Genomic DNA, 21,354 nt, shown 5'->3' with positions numbered 1-21,354 from the left:
CAACTTGAGTTTGCGTATTGGGATAATGTGAACATAAATCAAATCGCCACAAAAATCTGTGACCAAATTTGTGGAGTACAAAGGATGTATTGGGCCAACTTACACGAAACATTAGCTAACAATCTGTCATCTCCAGATTCTCATCTGGAGTTCAGACGACGCAGCAGCAGGTTTTGATAGACCCCACCACTTTCTCCCTTATATAAATACATGCAAATGTCAAGCCAAACATGCTCATTTACATATGTATAAAATGTAATGCTTGTGGAGAGCTAAAAAAAGGGAATGTATGCTTTCCTCACATTGTGGAGGGAGAAGCCTCAAAAAAATGTTGTAATGAGAACATGTTTTATGGAATTGTAACGAATAGTGGAGATTCCAATACAAAATCGTTAGCATTATGTAAGGCAGTAATTCAACTGAAATTGCCAAAACTAGCAGAATTTGCCATTTTCTTATAGAAATATGTGCATCTGCAATTTTCTGAAGCCATTTTTTCAATACTCGACATCCGAGAAACAGTTGTCGGTTTTTTTCAATTTATGATGCACAGTCTGCAATTTCGTCTTATTTGGAAATTCAATTTATCCATATACATAATTTATGATTTCCACAAGAATAATGATCTAAGCGGCAACTTAATTTTCAGTCTCCATTTGCATGCATTTGTTTAGCCGACTATTTGCGGGCAGGAGTGGTTGACGTAAACAGGTAATGAACTCCCAAGAGGGATTTGTCCCCTACTGCGGTATCCACGTGAATAGTGGGCCAAGACAATTGCCAATAAAACACGGGAGAGAGGAAGGAAGCCTTCCACCTTAAGACTTAAGACCCTCCAGCTTTCACCACCGTTTTGCATACGCATAATTCTATTTCTCGGTACATGCATATGAACTCTCCCCAATGATAAATACGTATACCATGAGCATGAGTAGCATCAAGAATTTACCACCAAAGTGAGAACCTTACGTGCGAAGTCAGTAATTCTTCGTGCATTCTATTTATGTTTGTGCCGAGCATAAACTTCTGGGAGGTGATGTTTGTCGGCTTGTGGTTTGGAAAGTGCCGCATGGACTCAAAAATGAGGCAATGTCATTGATCATTTGCAAACTTTCTCGAGGACCAAACCCAGTTGAGCGAAATCACACTTGAGCCAAGTTGTCCCAAGACACTTGTTGAATGCTCGGCGTCTCTCACTCCAACAGAACAATTGACTCTCCTCCTTGTGACGCGTGTGGCCGTGTCTCTCTCGTCGTCAGGAAGTGAGATATTTCCTGGAGAAAGTGGAGACACCGATAATCTATCTCCATTCTCTCCTAGAGAGAGACAACTTATCTTAAACCCTTTTTCCCCCTCGGCTCCTCATCCACCTTCAAATAAGCAACTATGAAAACAAGCTGCTCTCCTCATATTTATTTTTACATGGCGGAGATCTATTTATCTTCAACATAAGCACACACATACGTGCATGCATACAAGCAAGAGGGATGAGATATAATACCGAAAAAGGCCATTAAAGCGCAAAATAAATTACTCGACTTTTGAGCCACATGCAGCCTGTGTCCTTGAACTGCAGAGCAGTGGAATATGTGAGTATGCTTTTTCTTACCTCGTTTCAGAAATTTAAATGGGTACGAATGTTTCTGATGGTTATTGGCGAGACGGTTGTGGTACGTGCATACATTCACAAATTGGAGTAGGCAAGGTATTTACTTATTTAAATGGGCATTGGGGTGGGATTTTACATGACGTTTTGTATGTTACACATTATGCAGCACGTTGTCACTTTCGGAGGGCGAGCAATGCAATGTTTGTCATATTAAAAGGAACAGGGAGCACGGTGGAACACGAATGTGATGGTTTAAGCTCAGTCAGACTCGGTAATTTGATACTGCTTTCACTGCACACAACCGAGTCGCCGTTCTTCACACGGCGTTGGATGGAGAAAAGAGACGTTGGACTGGCTCGGCAGCGGATAAACGTTGTTTCTCGCAAAGAAATCTGCAGCTCGCCTCCTCGCTCCCACTTTTCTACTTGTTCTCTCGTGGAGGAAACAAACTGGTGGTTGAGGAGATGGATGAAATGTACGAAAGAGCGGCCGTACTGGTGCCGCGTGGTAAATCTAATGATGAATTTCAGTGTTCACTCGCTCACAGTTCAACTTTCGTCACAAAATACGCAAACTCGTCGAGGTGGAAGATGTGAGAGGATGAGAAGAAGAGTGAAACTCGAACAGGGAGAGAGAAAGCTAGAAATCACGTTATTTTGAGTTGTTGATGGAAAATCAACTCACATTTCTCTGCTCCTAGCATAACACATGCCATGCAAAAAGGCTTCCAGCCACCACGGCTCACTACTTATTTTGTGTAATGCAACCCCCAATAATCGGACGGAACCCAAATTTTCACGTGTAAAAACCTCAAGAAACTTGCTGTTGGTCGTGTGTTTGTTAGTGCGGCGGCATGAATGTAGTTATGGATGTGACAACCTCGACCGAAAGCTCAACTTTCACCGGCCAGTGTTCCTGGTGGTGGCTGCTCTTGATTCTCGGACAAAATTGTTACTGAGTCAGCTCCATTCCAGCTAAGCAAGCAGGCAAAGAGAGAAGTGAGTGCACATTATTCGATGATACTCACATCTCTAATAAGGTCGTCCCTGCTACTTGTCCAATAAGCCAACCAACCAACGAGGACTTTCCTTCCTTCCACCACCGGCTTGCACATTTGTCTTCACATGGAGTCCGACTATCTTGTTGACTCAGAAAGAAACACATCAACAGCTTTACCCTCCGTGAATGAACTAGCTTTTGCACTTATGCAGTCTGACAACAGGGAGTTTTTTGTGTTGGCAATTAAAGATTTCAATATTTTATTATCTATGTGGCTACTTATGTACATGAGGGAATGATAAATTATACGATTTACACGAAATTCTACTAAATTAGGTAAAGTAACAAATTGAAACATTTTGTGTCCAGATTCCGATTATTAAATTACTATTTATGAGACAAATTAACCCCCTTGTTTATTAGCGATTCCGTTTAAAACATACTATGTTATGTTACGCTGTGTTATGTGTGATATATGAAATATGTAAATTTCAATTCCGCATTGCTAGACTTGAATAAATAAAATAAAACATAAATATGGTCATATTTGTCACAAGAAACATGCGACATTATTGAATCTTGAGCTGTCGAATGCCACTTTGTATAAATATTTAATTCCTGACGAGACTCGGGAACGAAACGAACAACGTGAAACGATAGTCTCGATGGAATAGTTTCAAAACGCTTGACACACTGGCTGGATGGCACAAAACTTGTCTCATTGCTTGACACACTGATTACTAACTGGTGGCAAGAGGATTGCTTGTTCTGCACGAATATTTAGGATGATAAAAATGTATCCCAAATTTGATGCATCGGCTGATTAACCCAACCACTCAAGTCTGAAATCTAGTTATATTTACAATTCCACACTTTTTGTTAGAACCCAATAAAATTATATTTGCGAAAGCAAGTCCGTAAAAATGGGGAAAAGAGGAGCAACTTTTTTGCGTAATAATGATCAGAAAAACAGCGTTGATGAAAAAGTTGATCAGAACAAAGAGGAAATGGGAAGAGTTCCAGGTCAGGCTCCACTACTCACTGCATGCAAAGTAATAAAAGAGCCTGGATAAAATTTATTAAGTTCCAGAATTGGTTCTCTCCCTTCAAATGTCGGTTACCGAGCAATCTTGATGTCTCTCGAACAAACTCTGCCCCTGATTGCTCAGTTTATCTCGTCTTTTCTCATACATACATAGAAAGCGAGAAAAGGTTGCAGCGAAGTTGGAAGAATAGGAATTCTAAACTATAAAAGTCCATTCGATAGGGGAAAACGTGGATGTATTTATGTGCCCAGTACACAACCTGAGAGGCATTCGGTGTTCTGGATGTACGGTTGATTAGCGATGGGCCAGACAAGACAACTACCTCATGCCTCGAGTCCCTCCCTCATTTTCGAGTGTCTTATCGAGTAACGACTTTGGCCAAGCGGGAACCACTCGTTGATTCTTGAGAGGAATACTTCGTCGATATGAAGATGCTGGTTGTCAGCAAATGTGAAGCTGCTTGAACGACACTAAATTCGTTACGTAGTCTTCCTCAAGTCATGTCATCATCATACCCCACGGAGAAAGAGGCACAAAAGTGCTGTGTGCATCCACCATTGTGGTCTCCTCCATCTGAATTAGTTCAGCATGAATCTAATAATAAACCTTGGAGGGAAAGTTTCCTCTCTCATTGTTCATGTTGGAGCGAGCAATTCAGTATTTATGAAGAAGCCCTCAAATGACTTCTACCCAAAAACTTTTCCGTTGAAACGTTACCCTCGCATCACTGTGGACTTAATCAAAATGGACAGCTTCGAGTTAGCGAATGTCTTGAGAATAAATTTGCAATTCTTGGCGACCGTATATTCTGAAAGTAAACATGTTCTACCACCTGTTTTCCCTCCATTGAAAACAATTTTACGAGTCTAACAGCACATGACCATAAATAAATTCAACGTCAAAACTCTAAGTTGAAGTGACTTTCATAAAAGTCTACTTATAAATATAATCAGATTAATAAACTGCTTTAACGACTTGCTTCGCTTATCAATAATTGCAATTATCAAGAAAATTTGTCATCTCAAAGAGTGCCTTTTAGTTGTCATTTATCAATAAGTCAGTTCATACATATGATAATGTCCGTTAACTTGTCACATTGTAAACGGTTTGTCTTTTAATCAAACAAATGCGTCCCTGCTAACACTTTAAAAGGTTAATAGCTTTTTCGCTCGATTCAAAAGTGTTTAGGAAAACAGGTTCGCATCGGACCCAGTTAATCTTGAAACCTGAGAGTTGATGTTGATATACATATGAACACATAGTCAACTGCAACCCACGAACAACACAAACACAAGTGCAAAACACAAGTGCATAATGTGGTCGTGTTTGCACACGACGGATACAAACTGTCCTGAAGAAGGTTCTTCTTCTCGATTGACCAATTGAACATTGACAGCACACCAAATCTTAAAATCTACAGTCAATAAAATTTTTAATCTTGTCAGCAATGTACGCGTACTTGATTAACCACAGAGCCATTAAAAAATTGAGCTCAAGAGGACGTCAACTGTAACCACAGGAAAAGAATTTATCGGTATGCAGATTGAATATATCGTAAACTAGTTCTTCTTGTTGTGCATTTGTTTTCATGTCCATCCATGCGAGCCGTTTGTTTTTGCAAGGCAAGCGTGTCGTCAGCTCCTTTTGAAGAATCAGTTGAACATGTAAATACAAACTTGTACCATGCACTTCAACTTTGTATATTGGAACTGATACCGTTTTCAGTTCAACTCGGCTCAAACTCCATTATGTACATTACACGCATTTGTGGACTCTCATATTGTGATTTCACATTCATAAAGTGCCGACTCTGAATTAATTTACGGTAATGAACCGTGTAGATTAGAAAGAAACATGGGTTTAAGAAACCTGCACAAGTCTGACTTATCAATTAAGGCATCTCCAAAAGAAGAAATAGCGTGACGATGAGATTTCCACGGTACAAATGGGATATATTTAATGCCGATTATGGGTTTACAGTTAATTTGTTGGTTGTGAGACAGTGGGTGATACATTACTTTGCGTGTGCCCGTTGTTTGTGTGGCACAGAATGGCGACTCCATTACTCGACTATGTCACACAATGGGTGGAAATATTTATGAATGATCTGATTCGACATTTGAATTTACCAAGATTACGATGAGCCCTAAGAAGGAACTGGATAAAGGGGCGATAGTTGGAATTAGCCCAATCAGTTTATTGCGAATGAATAGTACTGAAACAGACGTGGTGTAATACCAGTCCAAATCGTGAATTTTTGCACGAATTGGCAGGTCCCAGACAGGACCTGCATCATTCCGAATGCGCAGCTCAAGAAATAACTACACGATTTCTGGAACCCCATGATCAAGATTAATGAGATTTTTCGTAAGACATGTAAATCCGTAATAAGAGACTACTACCTCAAACGCTCAGCTTTTTTATAGGAATTTTGGGAGGCGCAAGAAGGCAATTCAATTTTAGGTTTACATTCTATTACGACTTTATGCACCATGTGCGAGTGTACTTTGAGATGGGGTCATACGTTGCAGATGCTATTATTGTTTTGCATGAGAATATGAGGTGCTTGGCTTGGCTTTGCTTTGAACTTTACGATCTTCAATCATATATTTCAGCGGTTGGTGGAGAAATCCTGAGCCGTGGTAAGCAGGCAGGCAACGTGGAAGTGCTGGAACTGCACCAATAAACTGCATGCAGAATTGGATGAGACACTTGTGCAGCAGAGTGTATAGTTCGAAACTCCTTCGTCTGTCTCCACCTCAACAGGCAAGCAGATACGGCGACGTTCATATATGCGAGCAAATTGAACCTATTTGCGTATCCTTGACCTGGATGGCGAAAAATCAGCATCTACCACAAAAAGACGAGAGACCCATAACTTATGCAACGTACGAGGTTGTCATGTGTCTTTGTCGCAAGTCGCTTTAATGGTCGGAGGCCAGTTTGCGATTTAAATAATCAATAAATAACCATCGTGGCAGAGGTTTTCCTTAAATCATCCCAATATTTTATGAGCTACGTGCTTAGGTTTTATGGTCCCAATGGTTTGCAACTCCATCTTGGAGGTCCCATGTATGCATACGTGGGCCGAGTAAATAATTTATTGGCATTGAAACAACGGCAAATGGACGGTTGGAACGTACCTTGACTTTCTTAGATTTTGGATTAACGACAACTAGTGTTTCATCCGGTCCAGTCCTCCATTCATTTTTTCCAGGCCGTACATTCACCCTAAGGCTTCCTCCCTGCATCTTACCAGGTAATCATGAAGAATTCTGAGCGCAAGGCGTCTCTCTCCGCCGGAAAACAAGACCAATAATAACCACAACACTGATGTGCATCTTATATTTAACTCAATCAATACGTTTGTAGGATATTTTGCAAACAACGGCACGTTGAGACACACATAGGCTTGCAATTTGCATGCAATACGAAGCTGTGTCAACTTTTTTGTGTAAAAACAAACATACGATGTATGTAATCAAATGTGAGAATTCGAGTCGAGTTCACCCAACACTTTTTCACAAACAATGAGGATACCTGATTTACTAATTTATTTTCACATTTGCACAACACTCACGTCGCATTGTGGTCTTGATTTATGAACAAAGTAATCGTATCACATTCAAATTCAGTAGCCTGATTTGCCACACCACTCTGTTAATTAGAAAATGGTGGTTCACTCAAGTCGAGAAATTGAAACGGTTACATTGTTGCAAAACCCATTTGCCAGATTTGCTTCCTGACTTACGTCAAAATGGTCATTGTGCTGCTGGACAAAGGCTGTGCACAATGATGATGAGATATCAAAATTTTCAATCACAATTTCACAATTCCTTGGGCACAAAGTAGAATAAATAGGCTTATTTACACAATGGATAAGTTATAGAGGAAAATATCTAATTCCTATTAAGCCAGCGGGTTAGTAGTGAAAAGCAGGCTGAGGCTAAATAAAAGCGAGACTTTTGGCATACATCTTTTCATTCTGATGTTTTTGGCGTAAGATTAGTTGGTTCAGTTTGCAGTTGGAATTTGGAACCGTCCTGAGAGTAAAATCAGTGGGTTGTTGGCTAAAAATTGTAGATTTGCATTTGCCATTTATCCCTCCTGTCGTTGGGTAAGAAGGAGAGCGTAATCGTTATCATTCCATCTATTCCCTGTTCAATTCTTATTAAAGAGCAAAGTGGAACCTCCGGTACCGAAGCATACATACGAACAAGTCTGACTGACTCCCATTTGAGGTGTTGCAGCTCAAGAATCCGGGAGAGGAGGACAGGAAAACGTGCAACATAATGTGGCATGGCCGTCGTCGTGTAGCAGGAGTAACAAGAAGCAAATAGAGATTTTTTATGTGGATGTACATGGGGTTCAAACCACGATGTCTGACTCTGGGATCGAATTGAATGCCAAATCACTGTCAACCAACACTAACCACTCGAATATTATGTCAAGAAAGTTGACAATATTTACCGACTCTCAGTAACCAAGCCCTTGTTGCAAATTTGCCAGAATACTTGAGCATAAATGAAAATTGCCGGATTATTAGAAGGTTGAAAACGATTCAGCCTTTTATTATCAACTTTGATGACGACCCCTCCAATTAATTTTAAATCGTCCTGTCTCGCAATTATTTCTAGTTTACTTTTCTAATTACCTTTTGTGAACATGAAACAGAAATAGATCCAGTCCGACTGCCAATAAAACAGTTGTGCGTTGTATATTTTTATACGCTTATCTCAATGTAATTCAACTTAATTTGCCTCTCGTAATACTGTAACAAACCTTGAATATCAAGCGATATGGAAAAAATCGTAACTTTATTTTCGTAGGAATTAAAGTTTTCGCTCAAGTACAAAAATGACGATAAGTAATAAAAATACTTTCTTCAACTAGATAGACAACTTGTATGCATGCAAAGTACGTGAGTATTGGTCGACTGCATTTTTTAAGTTGTTTGCATTCACAGAGTTTATTTCTTGTTACTCTTGAAATCGGACACCTCGTTTGATCTTTACATTTTCTCAATGTGGAATTTACTACACGAACTCGGAGCAATTGTTGAGTGAAGTGGATCTGTGTTTTGATGCCAAAATTACGGATGCAACATAATGTGAGTCCTGTTCATGACATGGAACCGCATTTTTATTGGTACCATGCTATCCACGCAGACAGTAGTGCTTAATAAAACGCACCTTTTTGTATGCACGTGAAGTGAAATGCTTTTCCTTACCCCTAAAACATGTTTGTCCTCTTCATCCTCGTCGTCATCGTACGCTTTGTAATATCCTTGACGTCCAAGTCCCATCTTTCGATTTAGTTCTCTATGCAAACCGATACTGTAAACTTTTCAAACGGATTTTTATTTCTTCATTTGACAAGTGAAGGCTAAACGTCTCGCAATCTCACCTTATTCCTTGAATCAACTCCAAACTGATTGGACATCCAGCAAATGTGCAAAATGTTGTATAATAGCTCCACTTTTTATATCTTCTTCAATCTTGGCGGATTGGATACTGTCACTGATTTTTTCAAGGTAAGTGGAATAAAAATTGCAAGGAAAATGAACCGTCAAGAAACGAGAAGGATACCTGTGCAGTATTCCTATGCGCTCCTGTGTATGTATGTTTGAACTCATCAAAATGTGTTATTTTCTCTCAAACTTTGTTCATGAACAAGGAAATCACATGGAAATATGTGTGTATTCATATGCCAGAAAAGTGAGTGTCTTGTTTGCTTTCTAGGACACCACGTCAGTTCGAGATAAGTCCAGGATTTTTGCTAATAGTGTCTCAAAAGCACAGCAAGTTAGAGAAGAGGCTGACGGTAATTTGTCTGTGGCCACAAAAACCAAGTTTGCGGTCTATATGAGTGGCTTTATTTCTTGGGTCTTTAAATTTGGGACTTTGTTGTGGTTTGACGATCAGGTATATGCATACTCAAGCTATTGAAACATGTAGTTATTGAAAGTGCCAATTAGTAAACCTCAACCGTGCTGAGATGCCCTCAATGAATACACTTTGATGGATTCTATGAGTTATGCATAAGGCAAAGACGTCAATTCTTGTATCCGTAATCCTTGCCACATGCTAAGATTTGAATGTCTTCCAGCACTCCTTAGTTCTGTACATCACTGAATCCTTGTTTAATGCATACGATGGATGGATTTCGAGCGAGCCAAAAAATGGCACATCATGCTGAATGTATGACACAGATATGTATGAAAAATTGTTTACAAAATATTAAAATACACGAGAAATTCTTGTGGTCAAAATTTGCATTTTATTTTTTCATAATCTGACAATGCGATATATGAGATTTAAGTCGATATATTTCAAAAAGAGACACAGATGAATGTCACATTTCTTGACAAAAGTAAAAAAAAATACACGTAAAATATATTTGATACGAACGAAGCAGATTTGGTGAGACGAGGACTACCAAGATTAGTGTAAAAAGGCAATTTGTTTGGATGCCAAGAAAGAGGAGACACGGAGACGGAGATATGAAAACTGAAGTGAGAATTAATACTCATAAAGCATAAAAGGCAGTTAGTTAATACTAATAACAAGTTGTCGCGAAAACAGGTTTTGTTCATCTTGCAAGAGGATGAGAAGAGTTGAATATCTTGAGACGGGAAATTAAATATTATCTTTTTGGGCGATGGAAATGAGCTTTTGTTGTATTGTGGGTGAAAGAGAGCTTGTCCGTACATATGAAAAAATCACATCTTTATGGCACACAATTATTTACGCTTTTCTCCCTCCCTCTTTACAACCCAAACTGCTGGACACGCAGCTCATGATATGATTACACCAAGTCGATAACTTATTAGGCTTCGAACGCTTATCTAATCTATAGTCGTGCATGGGTCGTCGTGAATACGAGTCTTGGAAAAAAATGTGCACGTAAATAATCAAACATCACTATTCTTTGGCTTTAAACTAACAATTAAGGAACACTTTACAGATGCAGTTCAATCCCAATCAATACATTCAATAAATACTTTAAGCTCGACCCCTGTCATTAATTACAGTCATTATAATGATTGCGATTATTTATAATTAAGTAAATAGCGCTTTGAACAATAAAATCCTGGTTTTCGACTTCTGTAATTACAAATGTATGTACTTACTTGAGTGTGTATTAAGCTATAGCCACATGGACACGTACATGTGTAAATTAAACTCGAAATGACTTAATTGTGTGTCTGTATGTAAACAACGTAATGTACAGAGATCAGAATTAATACATAAAGCTAGGATACCATCCGATACAAAATTGAGTTCTATGCATAAACAACCATGGATTAACATGGGCAACAAACGAAACCATTACGATTATGAATCTATTTTCGTTCATTTTCATGTTGTTTTGAGTATTACACTTTTTGGGTGGTGGTGGATCTAATCCATTTAAATTGATGGTCAGTTCTACCAAACAAATTATCGTTCTCGCCATAATTAAATGGTGCATGGCTGCTAAAAGAGGATGTTAATAGCTGAGCTTGTGCTGCACCGTTGTTCTACAAGCAATTTGCAAATTCTTGTGGGTGGACTTGATTAGATGCATACGATGCTAAAATGTGAATCATCACACAACCACTCTCACAACGCCACCACGTAAGTTACTCGTAAGGTTCTTATAATTTAGTTTCATGCAACTTGTTTTGTCGGCGACTCATGGGATGCGATTTCTTACTGGGCTGTGGAGCTGACGACGAGCTGGTTACAATGGGCACTACATCGTTGCTGCCGTTGAGAACAACATGGTGGATGGATGGGAGGGGGAGAGGGCCCAACGAGCCATAAATTTCAGGATCATCTTCCCCAGAGTCTACATCACCTATACGCAAAAACAATACAAAAAACACTTACATTGTTTGAATGGCATCGGAATTTGAATGAAAACTAGTTTTTATTGCAATTGAATTCAGAATTCGGACAAACTGAGAGCCCATAAACGAGTGGATTTGCTTACCATCACTGGAATTGGTTGATGGGAGGAATTGTTCGTTCTTGATGGGTTTCCGGTACTTTCTCTTGTATTTGAATTCTCGAGGGAGTGTGTACGATCGGGGAAGCGACATTTGACTGTCAATGTCCGAATGCATTCGAACGGATTTGTAAATGCTCTCCTTTGAAACTCGATTCTTGGCGTTGCGTCTCCGCCGCTGAATTCCAGCTCCGCAACCACCACCACCACTGGACTGATCGTGATGAAGGTCGTCATTTTGGTACATTGGTTCCGGGTCTTCATAGCTGTGGATGGGCCAGTCAGGATTTTCATAATAGCCGCACTCAGAACCCTCCAAGGTTGGAGACGCATACACGAGATACTGTGGATCCAAAATGACTTCGTTGGCGTTGGGATCGGAGGTTGTTACAGTGGCATTTGTCGAGCCAGGAACCATGAACGGTGGTCTGGGATAGATGATGAATGGTGGTGGTGGGTCGCCCATCACGGAATCGTCCTGCTGTTGATTGTGTGTTCGAAACCAGGGTTGGTTAATTGGCTTCTTCTTTTCAACCGGGATGGGCTGACAGACTTGAGGTTTGACAGGTTGTGGAATTTCATTAAATTGTGGTCTTTTTAATTTCCCCTGTTTGATTTCCTCCTGAATCTCCTTCAACTCGGCCAACTGCTGCTGCTTCTTTTCTTGCAGTTTCTGCTGGATGTCTACCCGACTCCCGACGCTGCCCTCGTTCTCACTCCCCATTGCGACGGAGAGTGGACGTTTCCAAAATGGATGTGACATCCGTCCCCCTGGGAAAACTATTGGAAGTTTATTATTGTTATTAGAGGTCAATCCTGACGAGTGGAGTTGACGCTCAGCAGTGTCCATTAATCCACCAAAGTCATGAAAGTCGGAATGGTGACTTATTGTTCTCCTGCCACTGCCACTGCCACTGCCTGGAGTGGAGTGGAGTTGTTGGGGAGTTAGGCAGCTGGGACTTGTCCTTTGGCCACGTTGGTTCGAAAAAGTTTCATCTTCCTCTTCATCATCGTCTGGACAAGTTCTGTTGTTGTTATTAGTTGGAGATGCAGCCTGCTGAACGGCGGGCGGTGGCACGAATGAAGACGGCTTTTTCTTCTTTCTCTTCATGGCTGGATGAAATCGGCTGTAAACATAAATGCAAAAAATAAAGATGGATGCTTTTCATGTTCAAAATAAGTAATCGACGAGCGAGGAAGGCGAAAAGAGTGAAGTGCGAAAAGTGCGCAACAAAACACGCATCAATGAAAAATTTGAAAGCATGCAAGACACTTCTGCACAATAACAAGTCGTCACCAAATATTTTTGAACTCTTGACATTTTCTTAATAAGAAGAGAACATGAAAAACAATTCACAACAGAATCACTTCCAATATGAAAATCATACCAAGAGTCAATTCCCTACAATCCAATTTTGATGCAGTGGATGGCAAAGACAATAATCTTCATTATAAAATATAAGGAAAATTGCCTAAAAGCATCCCCAGCAAGACCTTTCTAGATCTATTTATTATTTGGCAGAGAAAATGAAGCTTCTCAGATGAAAGAAATTAGAAAGCTCATTCTAACGTATGTATCCTTCTGTACATAATTTCTTTATTCGTCCTTTAACACTAGGTCCCTGCTCCTATGTTTCTGTTACTCCAATTCTAGCGACATGAACGATTGTTGCATTGCTGAATGACAAGGAGGAAAATCTAATCGCCCACGCCATGGATGCAAATAGAAAGTTGGTTTTAGATACTAAAACTTTCACTTTGTTGTATTTTATTTATAGCATCAGACCAATGATGGAGGAAAACAGTGATTTACGTTGTATGCAAAAACTTTCTGGCATTTTATAGGAAATGTCCGAACAGAACCGAATCAATGTCAGTCAGTGGGCATCGCTCAGCAAAAACATTTTGGTAAATATTTAGAGGTTGAATGTAAGGTCACCACAACCCTCATACATAACCTCTCGTTGGAGTTATGGATATCGAAGCCTGAAAATGACTACGAATGCCCTACACTTGAAATAAATTAGGCGTTGCTTACCAGTTGAAAACTCCTGCTGGAACATTTTGATGGTGGATGTGATGCCCATTTATTTTATTGTACACGCCACCTCTCGCACCCCCAACACTGCTCTTATCTGACTTGAGCCCTTTATCATGATGCGTAGACCCGTTCCGCTTGTGGTATCTCTCGGGAGTCTTTTTCTCCTTCGCACTCGTGCCAATAATGTTATTATCACTGTTGTTTTGATGGTGAGAATTGGGGCCTCCGTTGGAAATTATCATTCCCAAGCCATTAATGGTCCCTCCATTCAGCTCTTTTGCAGAATTTATATTGTTGGCCATGTTTTTATTGCTGTTCTGGTTTGGCAGTTCGGTTACTGTAGATGGCTCTCGTCGTTGTTTCCCTTTCAAACTGGGCGGAGGATAAATTGCTCCGCTGATATTTACGGAGGAACCCCCGTTCAAAACGGAACTGCTTCGGTAAATTGAACTCTCAGTGTCATACACATAACTCAGGCGCTTCAGGTGAAAGTAGCGATAGTAGAGAACCATAAATAATATTCCTCCCCCAAAACAGAGAAACACTGCTGAAATCACTTGATTTTTGTACCTGTGAATGCAACAAACGATAATTAACATTAGCATAAATAGTGGAGCAAGGAATGCTTCCTCAAAAAAATCAGAACATGCATTTATTTCAAGCGTCATAGTTTAAATAGTTCATTAACCACGTACCAAATTTCGTCTTCATATCTTTTTGCTGCAAGATAAAGAGAAAAATATCATAAATGTATTACAGCTATCGACACGTGTGGCAATGATTTATTTACTAGCGACTGACTTACCGATTAGCCATACGGAGAGCAGAAGGGTGTTCTCCAAAATCATTGTCACGTAATAAATTATCACCGTCTGTCGTGAATTGCTCTCTTGGACGTTGACGTAGCAAAACGTGTAGACGACGGCGAGGAGTGTGGAGTACAGCATTTTGCGGAAAGTTGAGATTTTTTCTCCATTGTAGAGATTCTTTGGCGATATGAGCCACAGGAGCATGCAGATCCAGTGGAGGGCGAGGACAAGGAATATCCAAAATTGATACACTGAGGCGTAGAGGGAAAGTGCTACAACTCTGGAGATTATGGTTCCCAAGTGCCAGAAAAATTGAAAAATTACCCCCAACCACGTGAGGACTAATTTGTGGACCTGCAAAAATACATTTCTTGAATATTTATGGAAAGTAGAGTGGATGCATTATCAAATTATTCAGACATGAATAGAAATAAGCCCACTGGAACATATTTACGTTGTAACAAGTCATTGGAACTAAGTACACACATTAGACGGCAATTACTGACAATTGTTATTTTCACGTTTCAGCAAGATTTAAGACCAGGACGAGACTGTCCAGTTTTGAAAATAACGAATATTCAACCACTTAATTAAAATTTAATACAAAATTATCTAATGATTTAACGACTTTCTCTTGACCAATATCAATCAGTTCGTGGTTGATTAAAATGTCTGGAAAAGATTCAAAGGCATTTCAAGAGGATGGATGAGTTTTGCAATGTATGAAATGCTTTGTTATAATTTACGTATTAATCTTCATCTGGTACAACATGCACGTGTTTGTTACATAGTGGGCAACATATTTATAAAATGATATGTACTTCATCTCTTACGTTTTGTTTGCGTATGTTTTTGCTAAAGGAGGCCAGGGCCCAGCAAACACTGAAGAGCGAGAGGGACGTGGAGACAATCGTAAAGTCTGACACTTCCTGCGGTCCCGAACTTCCCCAGATGAGGTACAACTGGATTAGAAGCATAGGAACGGCTTCACAAAACGCGTGCACCAGTCGAAGAAGGCACAAATCTCTCACTTCGTTTTTCACAAATCGAAGATCCACCGGGATAAAAAGCTTAAAGTATCTCCACAGCACGCCACATAGCGAGACGTGCATGACGACCAGAGCACCTGTCGAGCACTGTGTGGGAGGACCCTCCAAATCCATCCCATCTGGTCCAATCTGCCCTCTTTTCACACTCTCCTTGTACCACTTGAAGGACAAGCCTTGGCTGAGCAAGGCCGCCAAAGTGATGAACGATAAGGCGACAAGGGACCATTGGCACATTGCACGTGATTTACTCTGATGGTCTGCGGCTTCTTGTGGGTCGAGTAGGAGAAGGTCGTCAGTCTCATCTTGGCTCATTCGGTACCAAGTGTAAGCAGTCAGCACGTCAAACACAATATCACAAAAATATGCTGCTAGTGATATAATGTTGAACTGCAAATAAAAAATAAAGAACTTTAATAACGTGGAAATATTTGTGGATAAATATTTATTCATAGTTCATAGAACTATGTGTGCAGTTTTCGATGATTTTTTACACTATTTACTTACACGCCGACTGTCTCACACATTTATACGGAATCTGTTTAATAAACTTGTCTAAATCTGTGGATTGTCTCGAATACAAAATTTTGACTTTTAAAAATTCGAATTGTGTATTTGATCGAGTGACTGGAAAATTATCATTGAAATGTATCCCTAAATTCTAGTCGTCCAAACTAGATTAGCATTTGTTGTACCGAGTCGTAAGAATAATGTAAAGAATCAATGCAAAATTATTTTGTCGCAGGTATGAATTTCAAACAAGACGAAGATAAAGTTTATTCAAAATGTACAAAATAAATAACATAGGAATAATACCATTGCATCACAAATGGGGAGAAATTCCTGATTGGGCACCACCCAACTTCGTGCTCCTGACTTTTGCACACATTTCTCAACATTGTTATCATCGTCCTCTTCCAAAATACACTTCTTTGCTTTGGGTCTTGGACTTGTCCTATTATTTCGTAAGTTCTCTAAATCAGTCTGTCGTTGTATGTGATTATTATTGTTGTGATTAAGCGTGGATTTGGGGGTTGTGTGAGGAACCCCAATATTTGCACTTGTACTATTCCCACTTCCACAACTGATTGTTGTATTCGAATTGGAATTTGGGGGAGTAATCGAGTGGGAGCCACTAGAGTTCATCATCATCATCATGTTATCGTCACCAACACAATGCAACACGTGGTGGTGATCGAGTGACAGGTGACCTGGGGGCGAGGGCATGGTCACCATTAAGCCGTTCTCCATGAGTACTCGATTGGACGCCCCGTCCCCAGAGGAAAGGGTGCTAGGTGACTGAGTTTGACTCCGGTTTCTTTGCGCACCACCTCCACCAGAGAAGTTTGTGGGAGTGTACAATCGTGGCGTTGATCTCTTAACTCCACCAACGTGCCCATTATTGTTGAGATAACTGAGCTGACTGTGATTGCTAACTAAGCTGTTGGAGAAACTCTTTTGATGATGTTGATCTTCGCCATTAGAGTTGGAGTAAAAGTGGATGTGGTGTTGTTGTGGTGTGTTGGTCGTGGATCGTTGGAGGTCGTGGATCGTTGGGGACGATGAAGACTCCATGGTCGTCAACATCTTGCATCCCCAGTTTGGATATTTTATTTTTGTGTGTCGTGCAGTGTGTGGATGGATTTGTCTCAATTTCGCATCATTGCAATAACATCTCTCAATCTCATCATCTCAAAAATGTGTGTGGCTGAGGAAACTTGAGATTTGCAGAAACTAGTAGAACCGTTGTGGCTTTAGAAAAGGAAATGATTCACACACACCACAATGTCGAGCAAGCACAAACATTGGAGCCTACCATGCTCTAACTGTGGGACCGAGACCTTCGATTTATGCACCACTCGATTTTCCACTTGTTGCACATTCTTGTAGTTCCATCAAATTACACTTCACGACTACCGACCAACGTGTAAATTGCACCTTTCTGGTTTTGGTTCCATCCCGCAAACCAACCGTGAAATCTCACAATTAAATGGCAAATTCCGTGAAAATTTCTTGTAGATAAAGTAAACACGAAACCACAACACGCCTTCACTTTGCACACTCTTTAATTTAATTTATCTTATCTGCAATTTTTTGTACTAATCTGATCTGTACGAGTTAGTGAAACATGACAATTTTTTGCGATGATGCTGCAATCCTGTTTTCGCTTATTGCTCTCGTGTGTGATTGATTTTGTTGCAGGAATCCCATTTAAATAAGAGCCACACAGGGCAATGATGCCATTCGCGATCCGTATTCTTGGGCAGGATTTTGTGCTCACATATTTCGTTCGATTGACACTATGAATCTCAAAATCAGTCTGAAACACTCAGTCCGAAAGGTTAAATAATTTGGTTAAACGAAATAGCTGCAAAGTAAGTTTGAGTGGTTTTATTTAATTAACACGACGAATTCAAGTCCGAGTTGGATTTTTTATTAATATTAACGAGGAATTGGGGAAGCAAGTGAGCTCGAACTTGCTCTCCTCTTTACTAAACCAGACAATGCAATGCAGCATAATGTTGGATGTTGGTTAACTAAAAAGTTGAAGTCTTGCTTGAATAAGTTGCTCCAAGTAATAAGTTGGCTTGAGCTCCTACCTGCAAAGGTATTTTACCTCAAGGGGGTTTCATCCCTTCCACTCCAACTTCATCTTACCCTCGCCAACGCTGTCGTACTTGTAAATACGTATGCATCCACCAGAAAAGAAAGGTTCCATCCAATCCGATATCCCCTGAAAGGCAGAGGAGAGAGACATTTGCAGCATTGTTGTTATCAAACCACTTCTTCTTCTTCTTAAAGAAATGCCTGGTTGAACGATGATGATGAGTGAGATCGTGCGGTGGTGAACGGATAACTATATAAATGCGTACCGTAGGATGCCAGAGTTACTCAAGGGATGCAGTTCGCCGTATTTGCCTCCAATCCACACATGCCATCGGGTGGAAACAGAATACATGGGAGGACAAATATCTTTTTAATAGAGGAAAGTTCCGATGTGCTCACATCCCACGAGCAACATTACGATAAAACCAAAGGTGCAACAATCTTACATGAGCTTCCTTGTTAAATGGCTTGCTTTCCTGAGCCTCATAATAAAATTTGTAACATTTCAAAAACTAGTCTCATCCTTCTCACGGTCAGCATTCTCCAGAAAGGTGGTGTTAGATTGGGTTGTTTCCTTCCTTGGTGCATTGCAGGGCATTTCATGGGTAGGAGTAATATTGTCCACTAATTCTGTCCACTGGGAAGGTATTGCTCTAGAGAATTGACTCACAATTACACAATAATGATGATGTGCATAAATAGTGTTTACGAAGAAGATTGAACAAAACTAGTTAAGACTTCACAAAATTTGTTTACTTAACAATCTGATAATTCTTGAAAAGTTTTATGCGACGAAATGTAATGGCATGGACTCGAGACAATTCGTATCGCATTTCTTGCAAATAGAAGTATACAACTTTACTAATGTGTCCTCCATTTTAAACTTACGTGATTTAGAATTGAACATTTAGCATAAACAAGAAGGAGCTGGAATGTCATTGTTTAGGTTAAAGTTTGCGTTTATTTTGTCATTTTAGCGTTATAAACTAAACTATTGTCATTTCCCAGTTTGTACATTTCCTTAGTTTTACTCCTATACGATTATTATGTGAATTCTGTCTCCTATTTCTTCCCAGCCTGAAATCGAATCCAAATTCCCCAGCTCAACAAATCATTAATTTTATTACTTGTCCATCTCCCTGCCAAATCCCAACGACTTTAAGCTTTCGAAGGGTTGGTGGGAATGACGAAGGATGATTATACCAATTTCTCAACAACTTTCCCAATGTCCAACTTGTAAAAATTACACCGTTACATTCAAACTCGTCAAATCAAAAAGTCAAAGGTATCACAGAATTTGTCGCATGTCATGCCTTTGCTCCCCGTGGGGCAAGGATGATGGAACCCTTGGTACGAAGGCGACGCTCCACGCTACGACCAAAGAGCCTTGCGAAGAGTGAGCTAGTAGACGAGTAGCCACATCGTAAAGAAATCACCCATATGAAAATATTATCACCCCGACGACCTCTTCGACCAGATTGTATACACTTTTTTAAGGAAAATAATTTGACATATTTTCCTCGACCCTCCCACTGCGTTGACTAGTCTACACTCCTCCGTGTAGCAGAATCTGTACATGCACGCCATGGTCACCTCGCTGATGATGTCAGTTTCAATAAAGCCAGTCCTCGTTGTTTCCATTTTCCCAAACGAGAATCCAAACATTTTTATGAGCTGTCGTTCTATTTTCTTATCATTCCCATCCAATAACAGTGTTATTGATCCATATAATAATCAGTGTATTATGTATGTACACATGTGTATGCATGTAGTTAAGCAATTGCCAAGTCTGAAAAAATGTCTCATCTGCCAGCGTCCGCAAGTCCGTAAATATTGCAAATAACTGTCTTTGCATGGCCATAATTTAAGGTGGATATTAGTTTATGGGCAGATGCAGATGTGAACAAGAAAGCATTGTTTATTATGCACAGGCGTAATGCATGGCTTTGTTGAATTCAATCTCATTAGAAATATTGGTTCAAAGTTGAGCTATTGTAACCGACGTTAAGAATACAGTCAAAAATTCTTTGAGAAAATTTCCGTATTTTCTCACAGCATGAGGTCCTCCTTCCTGTCATAAAGAAAGGGAATGGACGGACGGATGGGACGAAGACGACGACTTTAAGAGGTTTAAAGACTCACAGACCGCTCGCTCACACCGGGAAGGACCCTTTTATTTTTAAACACGAACCCCACCACCACCTAAAGTCTCGTCTGCCTGCTCACTTTTTTCCACGGCTGCATTTCGATAGAGAAATTGTGACCTGCACCAGGAATGGGAAGCAGCCAATGCCTCATCATTGTTCGCCTTCTCCTTGGATGGAAGAGTGTTGGTGGAGGAATTCATTTGAATCACCGTTCAGCTCACCTTTGACCAGAAACTCATAAACGTTCAATCTCAATTCATTTCCATGCCATTCATACTGCTTTTCTTCGTAATAATAATGACGATAATCGCATTATAAGTTCAGCAGCAAAAAAGGCTACACGCAAGAGTCTAAAAATCTTTTACGATTTTTTTCTCCTTTTTACGGTTCTACGATGTGTTGTCGTCAAGTCTGCTGGCACTTTTGTCAGAGACCCACGTTGAATTCAGGCCAGAAGTTCATAAAGGAATGTTGGCATTCGAACTATTCAATCAGTTGGTTTACTATCTAGAGCTCCATACAGCAGAACGAGAAGAAAAATCTTACCTGAACCTTTCCTTTTCAAATGGTAACTGATTCTGCCTCCGGACGATTTCTCAAGGTGTTTAAACACAAGCGAAGCAATCCCAACCATTCCAAGTATTTCAGGGTCCATAGCTCACTCGCATGCTGCATACCTCGGCTAATAATTTGTAAAATCTGTATCAAATTACAAGGAACACGATCCTTTGTTTGTGTTATTTTCTTTCGGTTCTTGTATACATACATAAGTACGTCCAAATTTTCTCAACGGTGAGAAATACTGTTTGGTTATTGCGCATCTAAATTTAATGAATCTAAGAATTTATTTACTTGACAAGTTTATACCTGAAATTCGCAACTGGATTAACAAATTCCATTACCATTAGAATATAAAAAAAACAGAAATCAACTTTTCAAGTAAAATTAGAAACTGTCAAACTTGATAGTTCGTGGGAGTTCTCATTTTTTAGTCGTCTGGAAATATTCTTAATCTCGAAGCCTTTTTATTATTGTTATAAAAGCTTTAACTTTAGACA

General features: G+C 39.9%; 2 protein-coding genes and 2 long non-coding RNA genes across 7 annotated transcripts in view; 1 reads left to right on the top strand and 3 right to left on the bottom strand.

Moving 5' to 3' along the window:
- Positions 1–7,451, bottom strand: part of LOC110844753 (inactive dipeptidyl peptidase 10) — a 69,849-nt gene extending 62,398 nt beyond the window's left edge. For 2 of the 3 annotated variants that reach the window (XM_035847637.1, XM_035847648.1), the window contains exon 1: positions 6,798–7,451. In XM_035847637.1, coding sequence (XP_035703530.1) covers positions 6,798–6,905 — 108 coding nt within the window. In that variant the 5' untranslated portion in view covers positions 6,906–7,451. Of the gene's footprint in view, positions 1–1,609; positions 1,982–6,797 lie in introns of those variants that run through there. The other variant, XM_035847642.1, reaches the window with a different exon arrangement.
- Positions 7,451–8,515, top strand: LOC118434364. Its single transcript, XR_004833958.1, has 2 exons — positions 7,451–7,771; positions 7,832–8,515. It is a non-coding gene; the product is annotated as an uncharacterized LOC118434364 (long non-coding RNA).
- Positions 8,516–8,622: 107 nt separating this feature from the next.
- LOC110842281 lies at positions 8,623–9,399 on the bottom strand. Its single transcript, XR_002547334.2, has 4 exons — positions 9,243–9,399; positions 9,061–9,173; positions 8,885–8,975; positions 8,623–8,810 (listed from the first exon to the last, which is right to left on the bottom strand). It is a non-coding gene; the product is annotated as an uncharacterized LOC110842281 (long non-coding RNA).
- Positions 9,400–9,910: 511 nt separating this feature from the next.
- Positions 9,911–20,955, bottom strand: LOC110844743. Of its 2 annotated transcripts, XM_035850918.1 has the most exons (9): positions 20,843–20,955; positions 18,416–18,802; positions 16,359–18,350; positions 15,330–15,932; positions 14,493–14,850; positions 14,383–14,407; positions 13,685–14,257; positions 11,632–12,773; positions 9,911–11,496 (listed from the first exon to the last, which is right to left on the bottom strand). In XM_035850918.1, the coding sequence occupies exons 3-9, from the start codon at positions 17,127–17,129 to the stop codon at positions 11,294–11,296; spliced, it is 3,675 nt and encodes a 1,224-aa protein (XP_035706811.1). In that variant the 5' UTR covers positions 17,130–18,350; positions 18,416–18,802; positions 20,843–20,955; the 3' UTR covers positions 9,911–11,293. The 2 variants fall into 2 exon arrangements, with proteins under 2 accessions (XP_035706811.1, XP_021946717.2); XM_022091025.2 differs by lacking the exon at positions 20,843–20,955 and having other exon boundaries at positions 16,359–18,276; positions 18,416–18,515.
- Between the last annotated feature and the right edge of the window lie 399 nt (positions 20,956–21,354).

Source organism: Folsomia candida, unplaced genomic scaffold, assembly GCF_002217175.1.
Source record: "Folsomia candida strain VU population unplaced genomic scaffold, ASM221717v1 Fcan01_Sc001, whole genome shotgun sequence".
NCBI classification, from domain to species: domain Eukaryota; kingdom Metazoa; phylum Arthropoda; class Collembola; order Entomobryomorpha; family Isotomidae; genus Folsomia; species Folsomia candida.
This window is presented reverse-complemented; position numbering and strand designations above follow the sequence as displayed.